Source organism: Podarcis erhardii, assembly GCF_964252035.2.
Source record: "Podarcis erhardii genome assembly, chromosome: 10".
Lineage (NCBI taxonomy): Eukaryota > Metazoa > Chordata > Lepidosauria > Squamata > Lacertidae > Podarcis > Podarcis erhardii.
In genome coordinates this window covers 73,573,314-73,592,845 of record NC_138500.1, presented here as the reverse complement: position 1 = coordinate 73,592,845, position 19,532 = coordinate 73,573,314, and the positions used below count along the sequence as shown (strand labels likewise).

General features: G+C 42.1%; 1 protein-coding gene and 1 long non-coding RNA gene across 22 annotated transcripts in view; both read left to right on the top strand.

Annotated features, from left to right (window-relative positions):
- Positions 1 to 11,051, top strand: part of PPFIBP1 (PPFIA binding protein 1) — a 114,977-nt gene extending 103,926 nt beyond the window's left edge. For 9 of the 21 annotated variants that reach the window (XM_081879089.1, XM_081879088.1, XM_081879097.1 and 6 more), the window contains 7 exons: positions 246 to 334; positions 3,419 to 3,541; positions 5,422 to 5,547; positions 5,889 to 6,077; positions 7,297 to 7,491; positions 8,647 to 8,712; positions 10,625 to 11,051. In XM_081879089.1, the coding sequence (XP_081735215.1) occupies positions 246 to 334; positions 3,419 to 3,541; positions 5,422 to 5,547; positions 5,889 to 6,077; positions 7,297 to 7,491; positions 8,647 to 8,712; positions 10,625 to 10,711 (875 nt within the window). In that variant the 3' untranslated portion in view covers positions 10,712 to 11,051. The other 12 variants (XM_081879103.1, XM_081879102.1, XM_081879100.1 and 9 more) reach the window with 7 other exon arrangements.
- A 6,398-nt stretch (positions 11,052 to 17,449) lies between these two features.
- Positions 17,450 to 19,280, top strand: LOC309351513. Its single transcript, XR_014160881.1, has 2 exons — positions 17,450 to 17,947; positions 17,978 to 19,280. It is a non-coding gene; the product is annotated as an uncharacterized lncRNA (long non-coding RNA).
- Positions 19,281 to 19,532: the final 252 nt, after the last annotated feature.

The window sequence follows — 19,532 nt, the reverse complement described above, 5'->3', positions numbered from 1 at the left end:
AGATAAGCAAATTTGCAATTTACAAGTGGAAAATCAATGATTAAATTCTTGCATATTTAAAATACATCATAAAACAATCGCATTGAACAAGTGTGGCTTCAAGAGCCGCTGGAATGCCAATACAGATGGGGGTCTCTCATATTCCAACAGGGAGGGCATTCTGTAGCACTGGGACCACCACTGAAAAAGCCTGCCTTCAGATTGCCACAAATCATTGCATAGTGACTATATCTTTTTATTTTCAGGGTGGTTGGATGATATTGGACTACCCCAGTATAAGACCCAGTTCGATGAAGGAAAGGTTGATGGCCGAATGCTTCATTATATGACTATCGTAAGCAAGTGTCCTTTTCTTCCTGTCATTTTTATCATTCAGAGTACCATAATTTTGACTTCCTTCTCCACTGAAACATGTGTATCCTAATCCTCCACCCCATATGCCTCTAACTCCACTCCTTCAGGAATCAAAAGTTCTCCTGCTATCATAAAGTAATTCCACCCATTCTTCCATGTTTCCTGTTATTTGTGGAAATGTGCCCAGTTGGTGCCTGTTCTATCCATCCCCTCTCTTCAAAGCCCACCTTTTCCATAAGTCCCTTGCCGAATCCAGCAATCATCATTCTCACCTGCAGTGACCTCCAAGCACAAGGAGCTGCATTTGCTCACATTCATCTCTCATAACTCTTATTTGTTCCCTCCCTCCATTCTCTCTCCACTGTCAAAGTTTGAATTATATGCTGCATGGACAGGTATCTGTCCAAATTTTTCTCTGCATGTATAGTTCCATGAATATCACTGTCTTTGTATAAATAGTCATAATCAGTACTGGGAGCGTACAGAATAATCTTTTAATTGTAGTGGTAACACCGTCTTTTAATGACGCAGCTGAACTGCTGTGTATAATCTACTGTTGGAATAAACTGACTGCAAGCAGCATGTTATGCCTCTGTCCATACACGCATGGCAGAGCACCAGTCTGAACAGCGGGCTCCATGCACAAGAACAGAAGTGACCAGCATGGGTGTGTTTTCAGTAGGAGTTTTTCAGGGGTTGATCACAAATGTTTTCAAAACAAGAGCATACAGCACTGGCTTTTCACCAGGGTATGCTCTGAGGATACAAAAGCCCCACCACATGAGCGAGGCTAGAGCAAGCCTGGGTCCTGGTCATTTTTGGATGGGCAGTCAATGGTACCACATGCATGCCACCTTTGGTTTCATGATGGAAGAAAGGCAAGATGTAAATATTAGAAAATGAAATAAGTAAAAAAAAAATACAAATGTATCCTAGGATTTTTCTTTCACTGTCTATAGTGAAAGAATTCCTACTCTTTGAACAGAAGAGGTGCACAAAGAAGGTTTATGTGGGGGGAATTTAATCCATACATGTTTCCTGGTTGTGATGGATCTCTCAGTGGCTTTTGATACCATTGGTCATGGTATACTGCTGAATCATCTAGGTAGGTTGGGAGCTGGGGGCATTGTTAGGCAGTGGTTCCACTCCTTCCTCAAGGGCCGTGTCCAAAAAGTGGTGTTGGGGTAAGAGTGTGCTCATTTGTGGGGTGCCTCAGGGCTCCATCCTCTCTCCCATGCTTTTTAACATCTATATGAAGCTGGTGGGAAAGATAATCAGGGGTCTTGGGCTGGGTGTTCATCAGTATGCGGATGATACCCAGCTCTACCTGTCTCTTAAATTGAAACCAGTGAAGGTGGTGAGTGTCTGGAGGCAGTTGGAGGATGGAAGGCAGTCAACGGATTGAGGTTGAATCTTGACAAGGCAGAAGTATTGTTTCTGGGGGACAGGGTGGATGGTTTGAGGGACATCCTGGTCCTGAATGGAGTAACTGTACTCCTGAAGGTCTAGGTGCGCAGCCTGGGAGTCATTTTGGACTCACAGCTGTCCTTGGAGGTGCAGGTCAATTCTGAGCCCAGGGCAGCTGTCTACCAACTCCATCTGTTACACAGGCTGAGACCCTAACTGCCTGCAAACTGTTTCACCAGAGTGGTGCATGCCCTAGTTATCTTCCACTTGGACTACTGCAATGCGCTGTATGTGGGGCTACCTTTGAAGGTGACTCAGAAACTACAACTAATCCAGAGTGCAGCAGCTAGACTGGTGACTGGGAGCAGCTGCTGAGACCATATAACACTGGTCTTGAAAGACCTACATTGGCTCAGTACGTTTCTGAGCACAATTAAAAGTGTTGGTGCTGACCTTTAAAGCCCTAAATGGCCTCGGCCCAGTATACCTGAAGGAGCATCTCCACCCTGTCATTCAGCTCAGACACTGAGGCCAGCTCCAAAGGCCTTCTGGTGGTTTCCTCACTGCAAACCAGGCAGAGGGTCTTCCCAGTAGTGGCGCCCACCCTGTGGAATGCCCTCCCATCAGATGTTAAGGAGACCAGTAATTATACAACCTTTAGAAGACAACTGAACGCAGCCCTCTATATTATGCTTTTATATACCGTATTTTTCACCCTATAGGGCGCACCGGCCCATAGGGTGCACCTAGTTTTCGGGGGGGGGGGGAATAAAGAAAAAAAATTCCCAGCCCCCAGAGCAGGCTACTATCTGCAAGCCTTCCCCCAGCAGCCTCGACAAGCTCTGGGAGTATTCCCCACCTCCCGCAGAAGCCACACGCTCTTTAAAGGGGCTGCACAGCTTCTACTGGCTTTTCTAGGAGATGGGGGAATTCCCCCACCTCCCTGAAAAGCCCGCAGGCTGCCATCCGCAAGCCTTGGGAGCCCGGCAGGAAGTCGCTCCGGGCTCCCAAGGCTTGCGGAGAGCTTCCTGAAGCCTGCATTCACCCCATAGGACGCACACACATTTCCCCTTCATTTTTGGAGGGGAAAAAGTGCATCCTATAGGGTATGTTGGAAGCCGCCAAGTGGCTGGGGCAGCCCAGTCCGATGGACGAGGTACAGATTATTATTATTATTAGTAGTAGTAGTAGTAGTAGTATAGTGTAATCTTACTTGTTTGAGTTTTTAAAAGTTTTTAAAAAGGCAAGTAAGAGGATGACATGATAGAGGTGTATTAGATTAGGCATCATGTGGAGAAAATGGATAGTGAGTCGTTTTCCCTCCTGACCCAGTGCCAGGCAATGAAGCTGAATATTGCCTCTACAGTTGCAGGCACCAATTCCAGTTGGTGGGAATATCAAGTGAGAAAAGTTATGTTGCTTTCAGTCCTGCTTGCAGGCTTCCGCTGGGCTTCTGGTAGGCCACGGTGAGAACAGGATGCTGGTCTAAATAGGCCCTTTGCCTAACCCAACAGAAGTGGTTTAATGTTCTTATACCCTCAGGGGAATCCTAAGGACAGCATTCATGTTGGTATCCGACTCTTCAGTCTTCTTGGTCTCATTTATTGTTCTTGATCTCGTTTATGTGTCCCGTCCCGTCCCCCCATCACCTATGCAGGATGACTTACTGTCTTTGAAAGTTGTGAGTGTCCTCCACCACCTTAGCATCAAACGTGCCATTCAAGTTCTAAGAATAAATAACTTTGAGCCCAACTGTCTGCGCAGGAGACCATCGGATGAGGTGACCACTTCTACTTACTTACTTAACTTACTTACTTACACATCTCATTGATTCATTGCATTGTTCTGATAGTCAGTGCTTGTGTGTTTCCTTTCATTTTCTTGCCTAGAATACTTTGTCCTACTTTGACTCTTGATCCCTTCCTTTGTTTAGCAGGCCATACGTTGATCACTGACTGTCAGCTTCATTGTATGGATTAATATCCTTATTCCTTATTATGTTTTAAACCTCTAGAACTGAGATCAACATTTAGTTTGCCTCCTTTGGTGTTATCTTTCTGCAAAGTATTTGCTCACTAGTATTTCTATGAAAATATGAATGTGATATTAGCGCTTTGGTGGTTGTTGCTGCTGCTGCTGCTGCTGCTGTTAATGTCCCATCCAGACTTGAAAGTGAAGGTGGGGAACTAGATCACTGCATGAGGAATTCCAAGTTTCTCCATGTTGTTCTAATTGTCTTTGTGCCTGGAGATTTGTTTTCTTTACAATTTATTTAATGCAGGAGAGTCCATTTGAAAGATGTGGGAAGTAAGTGGGTGAAATTTAAAAGCCCCAAGCCCTTATTTTCCAAGCACACACACATACACACACACACACACAAAGTCATATGATCAGGGCTTTTTTAGCTGGAACTCACCGGAACTCAGTTCCGGCCCCTCTTTGATGGGCACCATTGTCATTATAAGAAAACAAGGGAGGCGTTCATGGTGAGTTCCGGCAAAAAAAATAGCACTGCATATGATCAACATGAGTCATAAATACAGGATTGTTCAAAATTTTAAAAAGAATGAGAAATGGTTATTATATTGCAAACATCTTAAATAGCAGGAATTTAAAAACACTTGTAGTTTTAGAGATGGTACAAGAAACTTGAGGTTAAAATAGAAATTTGAAATAGAAATGATATGTAGTTTAAAAAGAATGTTAAGGAACCAGAGGAGAAGGGAAGTCATGAGATTGAGATAATCCCATTTTATGGATTTTATTGTTTTGATGCAAACTTTTTTCTTCTCCCCCCCCCCTTATTTTTAGTTTGTTGTAGTATTTGTTAGTGTTTGCTTTCTTGTTTTGTTGTGATTTTGTTACCTTTACAGAAAACCCAATAAAAATATTATTTTAAAATAAAATAAAATAAAATAAATAAATACAGGATTGTTCGGTTTGGAGGCGGAAGAATGGCTCAGCGCAGATATGAATTGCAGTTTCACATTAATCCCATCTCTTATATGAAGGTGTTCCATAGTAACTTTATTAGGTGCATCATTTATGTCAGTCCAGCACAACACATGTAACGCTACATCAGCATCTTTCAGGCCACCGGGGCTTTAAAAAACCTATTTGTGTACCCTAGGACTGCAGAAACAGGGTTGTTATACCATATCGCTGCGCACAGAGGCTTGGGTGAATAGGTCCTCAATTGGCACCAGAAGATGAACAACGTAGACACCAGTCGTACCCCAGGAGGGAGGGAGCTGGAAGCTCAAGCACCACCTCTACTAAGGCCCTGTTCTCGGCCACTGCTGACTGAATCAACAGGATTCCCACAAGGAGGGCTTCTCCTCCTGATCTTAATAGACAGGCTGGGGGTGCTCCTTCGGGAATCTGGGTCCCAAATTATTTAAGGCATAGTATGTTAGTCAACACCTTGACTTGGGGTTTGTAGCCTATAAGCAGCCAGTACAACACCTTTAACCCATAACCTGGGGTGGGGGACACATTTTGCAAGATCTTCTGATCTTGATCTAGCTTGGCTCTGAGCATTTTGGGGCAGAAAGGTCAATTGAAATAAGAAAAATGGAGGCTGGATTAACTGCAGAACTAAAAGAAAAAGAACTAAAAGCGGTGCATTGTTTCTAAATTAAATGTTGTTCTTATTGGTAGAATAACATCACACCATCAGAGGTTTCACAGTGGACCAATCATCGGGTGATGGAGTGGTTGCGGTCAGTTGACCTTGCAGAATATGCTCCTAATTTGAGAGGGAGTGGCGTTCATGGAGGGCTAATGGTAAGAGTGTGTGGCATTTTATATTTCTTTTTGAGACACAGGCAGTAAATAAATAATCTAATCGTGCTATAAGAAAAATGTCATGCCTGGTTTTGTTTCCAGTTTTGTTTGTTTGTTCCTAGGTAGGGTTTTCTAAAAGTCATGGCAAGTGTGTCATAGGTATTTTGTAAATATTTAGGCCTTGTCGTCGTTGTTCCCCCAACCCCCCTCCCAAAAAACACCCACCAACTCATGCCTTTCATACCTTTCTTAGTGGTTCAGATCTTTAGAATGGTTGGGGAAATTGCTTAATCAAAATGTAATATAAATCTTGGTTCTGAAATGCTGGTTTTGCTCTGCAGGTTTTGGAACCTCGTTTCAATGTAGAGACCATGGCTCAGCTGCTGAACATCCCACCCAACAAGACCCTCCTGAGGCGGCACTTGGCAACCCATTTTAATTTGCTGATTGGTCAAGAGGCCCAGCAGCAAAAGCGTGAAGCCATGGAATCTCCAGATTATGTCCTTTTAACAGCTACAGCCAAAGTGAAGGTACGGCCAGAGCCTTGGAAGTACTACTATCACATGGAACAGACTTGCATGTTAGTCAAGAGTGTTGCTTCCTATTGTTGTGGTTTTTAATAGAAAATGAGTTGAGTGATAAAGAACTTGGCTTGGCTTGATTTAATCTCTGAACAGAGGGTAGCTCAACTGGTAGAGAATAAGACTCCCAATGTTAGAGGGTTGGACTAGGTGACCCTTGTGGTCCCTTCCAGTGCTACAGTTTTATGACTCTATGATGGTAGTTTTCCTGGTTTCGTAGAGAGGTGCTGCATGGTAAAGCATAGACAGTAATTCTTATATATGTCATTGCCACATATCCTCTCTACAAAACTATGTTAACAGTTATTTTATTTTTTATACCTTTCTTTCTTTCTTTCTTTCTTTCTTTCTTTCTTTCTTTCTTTCTTTCTTTCTTTCTATAGCAGGTTATTCATGCCACTTAAGAGTGTGTTTTATAGGCCTTTGATAACGGCTTACATTAGTCACTATAAAAATTACTGATATGAATTATGTCGGCCTCTTGCAATGCATTTTTTTAAAAATGTCTCAGTGGTGCTTGCAAGGTTTGTCAGGTACTTCAAATTTCACTGAAAACTGAAAGATAAAAACAAGTTTACAGAAGTAAGTAACCTATTTAACAAAATCTTTAGTAGCCCATCTGCTGCGTTAGTCAAAGGTGGTGCATCATTGTCCATGAAAGAAAAACAGCAACCACCTCTTTAAGTAGCTTCTCCTGGGAGGCCAGAGGCGGATATGACCCCATGCAGAAAACTGTCAGTAGGCATTTTACAAGCCTCATTTTACAAATATAGATTTTTAAATTAGTTTTCATCAAATGTTTTTTGTAACCTCCTTTAGGGAAAAAAACTCTTTTTTTGAAGTCTCATAAGCTCAGATATTTGAGCTTAAGTACAAATAAAACTAAACATACAAACAGTGAATTACCCACACACACAAAACCAAAATTGTCAAATATGGATCTTCTTAATTAACATGATAGATTAATTTTTTTATCCTATATTCTGTTTTATGTGGAAATTTTGCTCCAATTTTCCCAACCAGCTTTCTGTGAGAATATATGTTTGAGGAATTCTTGATTGTTTTGGTGCCTTTATTATAGATTTTTAAAGATTTTAGATATGTCATCAGGAAAATAAATTATCTGGTTGTTGACTTCATAGCAGTTTTTTTGGTCTGTATTTTTCAGCCAAAGAAACTTGCTTTTAGTAATTTTGGAAATTTAAGGAAGAAGAAGCAGGAAGATGGGGAAGAGTATGTTTGTTCGATGGATTTGGGAGAGGCATCTGGACTGGGGTCAAAGAAAGGGACGAAGCCAGCTTTAGATATCAGAGTGTATGATGAGGACGATCTGGACAGACTGGAGCAGGTAATGGTTGTTGCAGTAAGTTCAAACAATTGTTTTTCCCGTATGCATGTTCTCTCCCCCCCCCCCCCCGATATTTTCATATTCTGCAGTTTGTGTTTAGCAGTCTTGTAATGTACTAGTACTTAAAAACTGTTATCTAACCCTTGATAAATCTGTTCAGGGCTTCTTTAGGGGCATCTAGATTTTAGCTATCAACCAACAAGAGAAACCTGAATTTCAGTTTTCTCCACAGTCAGATTTATTGGCGTAATTGAGAGTTCTTTCTTTACATTAATGGTCTCTCTTTTTGCTAAGGACCACAGAGGTGTGTGCATTTTTTGTGGGGGAAGTGTTCCATTTTACCCTCATGACAGCTGTGACAGAGACTGAGTGGTTTGAGGCTACCCAGAGAACTTTATGACTGAGCAGCAATTTGAAGCCAGGTCTTTCCAGTCCTAGTCCTATATTCTGTCCACATCACCATACTTCCTCTCATGTCGGCTCATCCTCTAGTTGAACTTGCATGCCCTTTTCCCCCTATGCAGTTCCGCAAGCTCCACCTTCAACCTTTGTGGCATTTTCCTGCTCACCTCTTGCTCATGACATTCTGACACTTAGCCTTCCTCCCCTTGCAGCAGTCATCTCTTTTCTTCAGCTCCCCGTCTCTCCCTCAAAGCTTATAAAAGGTACTGTGGTGCAGATGGTTTCTTTTCCCTTATCAGTGCTTGCTTCTGCATAAGTTTTTTGTGGGGTGCCCTTAATGTGAAATTATTAAACAACTAGGTACAGTATTTTCTTGGTCTCTGTCTTCCTTGTTGGCCTGCACTGCTGCTGCTGCTGCTGCATCTGTTGAGTTCTTTGTTTGTTTAACATCTGAGCGGTCAAAGGCAAGGCCATAAACTTGTGTTCAACTATCTGGTTTCTCCAATAGGAGCAGAGACTGTGGAGTTGGCCGATGCAGCTGAGCTACCAACTAGGCTGATGCTAGTACTCTGCACACTCTCCCAGAGTCTTCTCTTAGCCTCACCTCCTTATCCAAACATTGCCTGACATTACAATAAAGTGTTCAACTGACTAGTTCTTTTCTAGGGTGCTGCTATAGCCTAATGTTATGTTTGTATGTGTTAATACACTTGTATGAAAAGGGAAGAATTTACATGAATTATTACATTAACTATTTCTTTCTTGTAGATGGAAGATTCAGAAGGTACCGTGAGGCAAATAGGGGCATTTTCTGAAGGCATCAACAATTTGACTGTAAGCCCTTATTAATATAATGGACACACCCTAAAATGTTACTAGTCTTACTTTAGAACCAATACAGAGATTGTCAGTAGTAGGGTACACGGCAAAGGTGTTTAGTTGGTGGCTTGGAGATTGCATCTTAATGATAGACTGATTTTTGAACAATCTCCTTTGAACAATCCATTTAGCATAGAGTCTAATGGTGCCCGGCCAAGTTGGGGAAAATGCATCTGAGTCAGGAGTACACACCAGAATGCTTTGCAATGATGCATGCTGGAGTATGCTGTCAGATGGACATGTAGACACACAGTCCATCCACAGTATCCTGAGTTTGGTTCCAGAATATGAGAAATAAGGAGTGTATAAGCAGACAACTTCAAAGCTGCCTTCATTCGTGTCATTATTAATGTATCTTTTACAAAAGCATATGCCCAGTGAAAATGATTTATTTCCATTTTATGTATCTGTCCCACCCCAAAGCTCAGTGCATGCTAACATATATATATATATTTCAAAAAAAGATTGTAAACTGGTTACTGCATAACACTAGGATAAACAACTGCCTAGTGCAAACGCATGAAGACTCCTGGGGAGGAGATCACTGCTGCTTTGCTCTTCCTCTGGTTCTGCAGCTGCTGTGGCACTGCTGCACGCCAAGTCATAGTTTGGCTTAGCTTGTTGTCCAGACCTGCGTTTGTAGTTTGCCCCTCTCTAGACAAACCATGACCTGCAACCAAGGTTTGTTCTTGGATTTACAGCGCATGGAACAGACATTGAGCCTGAGTTTAGGCTCAAGGAGGAGGAGTGCACTGGCCACCACCTCTCTGGAAATCCACATGTTTGTGCTATGAGTTTCTCTCAGACCAGTTCATAATCTAAAATATTTAAGAATAAAATGCAGCAAGATGATCATCCCCAGATAAAGCCCCGTTAGTACCAGCTTAGTGCTGGCTAATAACCATACTTATTCAGATATAGAGCAGACATCCTTTACCCTTAAGGTGCTGATTATCCATTTCTGTATCTTAAGGCATTCCACTAGTTCTTTGAGGTACAGAAGTGTCCTTTTTAGGAAAGAGAGAGCCAAGGCTGTTGGAGAACTCATATACTTCTCAGTGTTCTCTTCTTTGTGCTTCTGTGTAGCATCTGTACTTGTCATCAAAAACCACATCCTGCCAAGTTCCATCACTGAATACACAGACACACAGACACACAGACACACAGACAGACAGACAGACAGACAGACAGACACACACACACACACACACACACACACACACACACACACACTATATAATGCACTGGTGAGGCAAATATTCACTGCAAATTTAAAGAGTGCCTCAGGTTAAGAACAGGCAAAAGAGTGCCTCAGGTTAAGAACAGTTTTGGGTTAAGAACAGACCTCCAGAATGAATTAAGTTAGTAGCCCGAGGTACCACTGTAGTCCACAATTGTCCACTATACTTTGACTGGCAGTGAAATCCAGCTATCTTAAACTGCACCAAACCATTGTTCCATCTCTTCAAGCCTAAAAAACGGTCAACGACTTTGGGGTAAAATCAGGGGAAAAAGCTCAACAACTTCAATCCTTAAAAAAAAAGGTCAATAAGTTTGGTTGGCCCTTTGGTCGGCCCTCCACTTCATCAAATCTGGCCCTCTTTGAAAAGAATTGGACACTACGGATCTAGGTTGTTTGTCTCTTTGGCAGCACCCCTTTTGTCTGGGACCTTCTCGCTGCTCTTGCCTGAGACTGTCCACGCAGAGCATGTGCTTTCAGTGTGTCGTGTAACCCAGGTCTCCCTCATTGCCCTCAGAGAACGGTGCCCTCCTGTCTGCCTGCTGCTAGATGTGCAATTCATTGATGTTTTTTGGCTCTTGAGTTTCAGTCAGTGTTCCCCAATTCTTGCCTTTCTTCTGTTTCCAGTACATGTTAAAAGAAGATGAAATGTTCAAAGACTTTGCTGCTTGCTCCCCTAGTGCCAGCATAACTGATGAGGATTCAAATGTGTGACTGTGTCGCCGCTGGATGCTTCTGCTTTCGGGTAGTCCTCCGAGTGCCACTCTTAGATGCGATGGAGACACCACATCATGTAATTGAAGGTCGCTTTTGCTTCTGTTTGTTAGAAGTGATATTTTCCTGGGAGACAATAAGAAGAGGTGCCAATTCTAAAGTTGCCATAAGATCCACACCAGTGGGGGAAATATGTATATTTCCCTCCTGTGTATATTTTTTCTCTTGTGTTGAAACTTGTGACATGTTTCAAGTATATTTAATACGACTCTGCTGCTGTAATGTTCCTTCACAGAGCTGTGCCATATCATATATCTGTATTTCTCTTACTCAGTGTTTTTTTAAAAAAAGAAATATAGGTGCCGGTACGTCCCATGCCCCCTCTCCACCACCACTTGCCCACCCACCCACTCTCTTCCTTCCTCCTCGGCCACCGCTTCCCAAGGCTGGAGCCAGAGCGCCTTCTAGGAAGCTGCTTCCCAATTGTAAAAAGGTTGTGCCAAAGCACCTCTACTCTGGGGCGACCTTTTTATGTTCGCCAGGCACCTTCCTGGAAGGCACTTTGGCGATTGTAAGCATTGTGCCAAAGCACCTCTGGGAGCCATGCCTGCAGCCTCGGGAGGAGGTGGCGAGAAGGAAGTGGCAACGGTGCAGGGGGGGCAAGCGGGTGGGTGGGCAAGCGGTGATGGCGGGGTGGTGGCAGGGGGAGAGAGGGAGCTGTACAGCAGACGGGCGCGTGCCATCTTAAAGAAAGCTCTGTTCATACTTTTCTTCAAGTAGTACAAAAAGAAAAGAAAACCATTCAACTAGAGGCCTCTGGAATTGGCATCCATTGTATATATTTCAGCAGGGCAAAAAACTAATCCTGGAAATCCTGGTTTCCCGTTTGAACAAATTGCTCAAAAGTAAATAACTAGAGTATTCATTGGTGGCTAAACCAGTGTTCATATAATCCAAAAAATCAGAATCTTCTTGTCTTATTTTTATACAATTTTTATTAAAAGAAAAAAATGTATTGAGTACATACAAATCAGAATTTTATATTGTAGTGTAAGTTGATTACTTTTTTTAAAAAGAGAGGAATTCCAGTTTGAAAACCAGCTGGTTACTGGAGAAGTCAGACTGATCGTATAAATGACTTGTGCCTCCCCCCCCCCAAGTGATGCCTGCATTCTTACATTAGGAATGAGTTATAAAAATTGAGATTTTTTTCATCATTAAGAAAAATCTCTGAGCTGTCCCTTTTCCAGCATTAAAATAGGATTTTAATAACATTTTAAAATTTTGAGACTGAGGAACAGCCTTTGGAAAGATCCATTTTCTCTCTCTCACTTGATGCAGCAATGGAAGTGTTCTTTAAATTTATACCAAAAGGAGCATTAGCGAATTCACTTTATTTTACAGTATTGAATTCAGATATGGAATCTTGCCTTTTAAGTATATTTGACCATAATATAACATATTGACAGATATTTATATAGTACTTGGTTTTTTGTAAAACACAACTTGTATTGACTTTTTAAAAACTTATAAAATTCAGATTAGCCGGTCAAAAAATGGTTGCTGATGCTTTCAGCAGAATACACCTGACTCTTGTGTTGTGTGTGTGAGTGTCTCTCTCTTTCCACTTCACCATCACCCTGAAATAGTACGACTAATTTAGTAACTGCATAAAATGATGATGTGGCAAACATTTGGAGATGTTGTCTGACATCTACAATGTAAACATTTCTTTTCAAATTTAGTACCTCAAAAGTTTGAAAATAGTAATCCAGAGACCTTTGCAGGAGTTTTAAAGTTGGGTGTTTGGTGTGTGCTCAGCTGTTATGAGCTGTTGTTGAAAACTGTACAACAATATATAGCTGAATGTGCAGATTGGCCTTGCCTGCTTCCTGACATGCTAGCTTTTTGTTTGCAAGGAATCTTTTTTTAAAAACAACCACCATGGGGGACATTCAAGCAAGTGATTGTATCATAAAATAGAACCCTCTATCATGTAATTTATTTGCATGTATAGACTGGCCCTCAGTTTGATTTCATAAACCAGTGCTGATCCTTGGAAGTATGCACTTCTTCACACACATTTATTTACAGTTGTCAAAATTTTTATCAGATTGTGGTATCTGTTTAATCCAAAGAGATTTGCCAATACAGTATATACAGGTGTGGACTGACTGACTCCTTAATAACATGGACGCCACAAATTTGTTCATGGCCACCTTGGTGTCTGGGCTCTTTTGAATAAATGCAGATAGCATGCCTGGTAGAACAATTACTTTGTCATTAATTGTGAATAAATGTATTTATGAATTAAGGAGATCACCTGCCAGCAGCCTCACATTTGCATAAAAAACACTGCAAACCTTGTATAATGGCACGCACCGGTCGCAATAAAATACAAGGGGTAAAATTGTGACTAGAGAATCAAAGAAGGGCGAGTGCAAATGCACAAACATTAAGTGAATGCGCATATGAGCAACATCAACTTCTCATTTCTTAATGCTGTTGTAAATGGAAGTTGGATGATCATCATCATCATCATTTGCTGGTTAGAAGAATATTCTTTTATTATTTCTACGGGATTGAGGGAGGGAATAATAATACAAAACACTCATGATTCAGCCAAGCAGTTAGCATAAATGGGTGCTATAAATGATATTTTATTTGGATGTGTGTGTACAAAGTAGTCAGCATAAACATATGTATTGCCATGCTAGATAAATAAATACCTGTTGAGAGAAGTAAAAAAGATTCTGGAATATAATCTTTTCTTTGCAAAAGTTATATACAAGGTTTTCAATAACCCTTTTTTGCCCTTAACTGTAAAGATCAGCCTTTTCTTGTTTTTATGCAGCACAAATCTTTCTAAAGCTTTCTCTTGTCCAGACGCCCAAGAAGTTATGTGCAACTGACCCTTTCTGATAATTTAATTGATAGTGCAAATCAGCAAATATGCAGTGGAACGCTCACATTGAACACTAACTAGAGAAATATTTGCTAACAGAGACCTCTGTGCCTGTGAAAGTTGTGTAGATCTGGGCCAGGAAATCAATATGTGGGGTGCAGAAGCCCTCTTTGAAATCTTATATATTGCTTAGACAGGAGCCTCAATTTTAAAAAGCTTAGCTTGCGGAAAAGCAATGGCAAATCACTTGGGGATGGTCCAGTGCTATCTTAACTCATTCATTCAGTATATTTGTCCACTGGTTATCATTGGCTGGTGATTCTAACATGCTCTAGCAAGCTGCTTTAACTAGCTGGTGATGTCTCAGTTGCTTCCTTTTAAGCTTCCTCATTTCCAGTTTATTTCAATGGGTTTGTTTGAATAAAAAGAGTCCAGTTTTCCATAGCATGGCTTGTTTGGCCCACACGGCAGGAGGGGTGCACTTCCACGATTATGTAAATGTAAACAAGGCCTGTGTGGCCATGGTGTATTGTGAGTTACACCACAGGAAAGGACACTTACTGTGAGGAAATGACTGGAACGTGGATGGGTAACAAGTGCATTAGTCCTGCATCATGCATCACATAGCTATTGTGCTGTTGTTGGTATTGTTACTAACAGGAATAGGTATAGTGAAGCTAAGCAATGAATTTATCTGATGCAAGTACCGTATTTTTCGCCCCATAGGGTGAACCGCCCCATAGGAGGCACCTAGTTTTTTGGGGGGGAAATAAAGAAAAAAAGTTTTATTCCCCCCCCCCCCCAGGTGCGGGGCTGGCGCAGGGGAAGCCTGAACTTCCCCCGACCCCAGCCCCAAGAACAGCCTGCTATCCGCAATCCTAGGGAGCCCAAGGCTTCAGAATGCAGGCAGCTCTGCGCAGCCCTCGGGAGACCGGCACGAAGTCGCGCCGGTCTCCCGAGGGTTGCACAGAGCTTCCTGAAGCCTGGAGAGCGAGAGGGGTTGGTGCGCATGACTAAGCCGCTTCTGGCGAAACCAGAGCAGCGCATGGAAACGCCGTTTACCTTCCCGCTGGAGCGGTACCTATTTATCTACTTGCACTTTGAGGTGCTTTCGAACTGCTAGGTGGGCAGGAACAGGGACCGAGCAACAGGAGCTCACCCCGTCTCGGGAATTCGAACCGCCAACCTTCTGATCAGCAAGCCCTAGGCTCAGTGGTTTTAACCCACAGCACCACCCGCGTCCCAGACGTCAGTGTAGTAGTCTTTAACTCAGATGTTTCTTGTCACCCTAGTTTTGAAATCTTCCAAAAGGAAGTCCAACTGATTTCTTGGGGTTTACACCCAAGTAACTGTGTAAAATTGCAAGCAATAAAGCTTTAAATAACTTCTGGTGATCTTAAGTGTTCTGGTTTGAATAAAGCATTGTGTGTTTGACGGGCCAGCCCAATGAAATGGAACTACCCTCACAACAGAAAAGTGGATGGCTGCTTTGAAACAGTCATATTCTTCCACCCTCCCTAGTTTGGACTTCTAAACACTAGGGTGTGGTAAATTTGCCACTGCCAATGTTAGCAGCAAAGGGAATGGAAAATGGAAAGGAAGTATTGGCACTTCAGAAATGAAAATGACCCAGCCCATTCAACTGCTTTCTGTTAGCTGAGGTGGAGCAGGGGACACCCAGTTTTGTGCTGGCACTCAGAAAGCTATGACTAATTTGCATGGCAAGGTTTTGTGTCTAGTGAATTTTTTGCTGTAAAACAATGGGGAAATACCACTTATGTTAGCCTGGAAAAATATACTACTTTGAGGGCATCTTGAGTGAAAGCTCCACCCTTGACAAGAAGATGGGCCAAAAAGTATCACAGGAAACAACCCAAGAGAATAAGGCTGCTGTCCTGGTTATATGAGATGTTTTTAGACAAGAAGGGGTCTATGTGTCTCAAAAGCTAAAAGAGTATCTTGGCTTTGAGGATCCACAAAGCAAATCCCACCTAGCCACAGATACCCTAAATGAAATTTTTCTGGTAAACTTGTGTGTGCACTCTACTAACATCTTTCAGTGATAATTAACAGAGCCTACTTGTTAAGATGGAACAAAGTAGCCATGGTGTATGTCTTAAGTGAAGGGAGGGGCCTCGGTGTGGAGCTGATGTTGTTAAAAACTGTTGTTTAGTCGTGTCCAACTCTTCGTGACCCCATGGACCAGAGCACGCCAGGCACTCCTGTCTTCCACTGCCTCCTGCAGTTTGGTCAAACTCACGTTAGCAGCTTCGAGAACACTGTCCCACCATCTTGTCCTCTGTCGTCCCCTTCTCCTTGGGCCTTCCATCTTTCCCAACATCAGGGTCTTTTCCAGGGAGTCTTCTCTTCTCATGAGGGGGCCAAAGTACTGGAGCCTCAGCTTCAGGATCTGTCCTTCCAGTGAGCACCCTCAGGGCTGATTTCCTTCAGAATGGAGAGGTTTGATCATCTTGTGGGATCCCTAATTCCCCTTTTGCTCTGCGATGCCTCTTCCCCAGTTCAGCTCCAAATGTAAAGGAGAGATATCCATTTAATGATGTTATCCCTGGTCTAGGTTTCCTTTATCAGTAAGATGTGATACTGTGATAGAAAATCAGTGGAACAGGTGTTCCTAGTAAATGCAGCCCATCGGGCTACAGTCCAGGTTAGGGGGTAACTTTATGGTGGCCTGTTGACCGTCAACCCCTTTTTGCTCACAAGGTGGTTGGGGGGGGGGCTGTTAATTCCACCAAGGCCACAGGACAGTTCTTGGGTATTCTTTGCATATGGCAAACCTCTGATAGCCTCTTTTTAAATACTCCAAGTGTCTGATTTACCATCGGCATGCGGGACTAATGAAATGGTTTAATCTCCTCATTCATTTTCTTCATGGTTGACACTCGTGAAGCAAGAGGGTTTAAAAAAGCACACCTCAAAACTACTTTTATGTTCCTTTTTTTACATAACAAACCTTGTGTGATGAGTGTTTTATAACTGCTCTGTGGCTTCTATGCTTTTTTATTTGTATACAAGGAACTGGGACTGAGAAAATGATGATCTGCTCCCTGCAAATTTTGATTTTGATTTCATCATCCTATTGCACGTAAAGCATGCTGCAACAGGCAAAACAGTTTCAATCCTGTTGTCAGGTTTCCTCGCTGGTTAAGCCAAATCATGGTGCAAGTCAACAGCTGCACACAGTAATAGGCCAAATTAATATATAAATGGCAGCTGTCAAGCTGTACTGCTTACCTAGAAATATCAGATGACCAGGAAGAGAGCCATTTTTAGCTAGCCTGGTGCACACTGGCAAAACATTTCCTCTGCTCTAAAGGCTATAAAAAGGGGGAGGTGGGAGTAGGAAATGGATCTTGCTTGACTCAGGTGATCCTGCCATTATCCCTGCAGGCAGATGGAGGAGTGAATGTAGGAGCTGTTAATATTGTTGTGAATGGAATTTGTGTCCCCTTGTTGGGAACTTCTTAGTCATGGTCTAAAGGATATTTGTAGCTATTTGCAAGATGGGGCAAGGACCACAGGCAAGAGGCTGCCAGACCAGACATTTTCCAATTTATAAATACACCCAGTCCCTATTGCGTGGAAGAGCATGTTTTTTAAGGTAGGATTTTTGGTACCTCAACTCCCATTCATCATATATCTATCAAAGGGAGGGTGTATGAATCAGAACCCCCTGGAACAGAAATAATGTGTGCAGATGGACTAACTGCTTATAGTTGGATAACTATAACACGGATAACCATAGTTGGATAACCAACACGGCTACCTATCTGTAACTGCTTATAGTTGGACAGACTGGAGAGACTTCAGTAACTTGTTCTCAACCCGTCCCCCATCCCAATGATCTAGCTAGTAGTAATACAGAGGTAATCACAATGGCGTACTTTGGAGTAGTTAAGGATTATTAAGAAAAAGTGCTTGAAAGAGCTTTAAATAATTGAAATAGGATAATTGCCTTCTGAGTAGCTCCATTTGGTCTCCAATGCCTGCTGTTAATTATACTGCACAAAGGGCTGTTCATCTGACTTACTGTTTATTAGGTCAACCAAGGTCTGTGCAAGCTGAATTCTCTAGAGCTTTTCATTAGGGTGGTTCACGTGCAAGCAACCTTGGTGTCTCCTGCTGTTGCTGAATTAGTCTCCCATATTACAGTATTAATATGTTTGACTTCTTGACTTAGCTTGGTTGGTAGAGCATGGGACTCTTAATCTCAGGGTCATGAACTCGATGCCTTGCCAGGGATTGGACTAGATGACCCCCATGGTCCCTTCCAACTCTTCTATTATTTTATCTTTCTGGCTCTGCTTGATACAGTGCCATTTCAACTGTTTCCCCAGAAACAGGAAACCCAGGAGGAAACCCAGCCAGATGGGCGGGGAAGAAATAATAAATTATTATTATTGTTTTGCGTTCTCTTTTGTGAGCCATGTCAGAGAATATTTATTTCACCTTTGGTTGTTGTTTTTTTAAACATTTAGTCCAACATTAAAGTAAGATGACATCCATGAAATAAGTAAACAATAAGCAAAAAAGTTTTATTTCTACCACGTCGCAGTTGGAAAATTTAATAGCTGAACAGGTAGGATGTGTCCTACAGAACAGTTTGTGTGAGGCGAGCCAGAGCTGTTCAACACCTCAAATAATACATTTATTAAAAAGTTAAGGTTCCTTTTGCCCACAGTGATATACAAAAATATTAAGCAAAAAGATAGTTACATGGACTTTGCTTATTTTCTGCCGCAACAGTTGTTTCAATCAAGGAATTTAGCACATACAGAATTAAAGCCATTCTAGTGTTTTGTTCTATCTATCTTCAGTCTCTTGCTCTTCCACTAACATTTCCCAGGACGTAAGTTGTGCACACCTGACTAGCATTCCAACAGGCTGCAACCCCTCCCACTCCCTTCTCAAAAGATTTCAGCAAATATATGTAGTGGCTTACTTTTGTTCCTCAAAACACTCCCAATAAGGGCAAGTATGGTACTGCCACGCAGGAGTCCTGGAATTGATCAACTGAACCCACAGGATGCTTCAGGGCAAGATATAGAAGAGCCTTAGAATCAGCATACAGAACAGGAGAGAAGGATGCTCAGACTCAGGAGCCTGCTCTCTCTAGGTGGAAGGAGAAACCGCAAACACTCATTACACAGGCACAGGGAGGGGTGCTAGGCTGCAGTTCTAGTTTTAATGTGCCAAAAGAGTTTTCCCTTCATTTCAATGTGGCTTTTTATCCCAATGTCCCAGTGGGATAGTACCCCATGCAGATAAAAAAAAGGACGTCTGGAAGAGACCAGAACTTACTCATTCGGGAATGCGAGACCTCATCACACACACGTGTTCATACACAGTGGAATTAATTTTGGGGGGAATCTGGCCACAGAATTTTAATTTATTTAACAACGCTATTTAGCAACTTATAAAAAGATCTATATAAAAAGATTAGTTAAAATGCACACGATACCTCTGCAGTTAATAGGTATTACGCACATCTCTCAGGAATCTGTAGAAGTCTTCTTCTGGCAGTTGTAAAGCTTACAGTTTAAGAAGATATATACGACACACACTTAGAGCTTTAAGTAATTGTTCGATGTCCCACAGCATTCCAAAGGTGACCAACATCCCAAAAACAATTACAACTGAAATACCCATTTTAAAAAAATCAGTGGGACTTATTTCCATGGAAATGTGTTTAGCACTCGGCTGTTTTACACACTTCACTACTAAAGAAGGTTGGAAGCATTTTAAGGAACACTTGTGTACAAAGCTTTACTCGGGAATGATTAGCAAGAGAAACTTAAGGAAGACGTTGCTCTGTGGTGAGACAATAAATCAGCTCCGTGTTCTCAATATACAGAGGTTTCTAATGGATTTTCATTAACTAAGCAACACTCCCGCCCC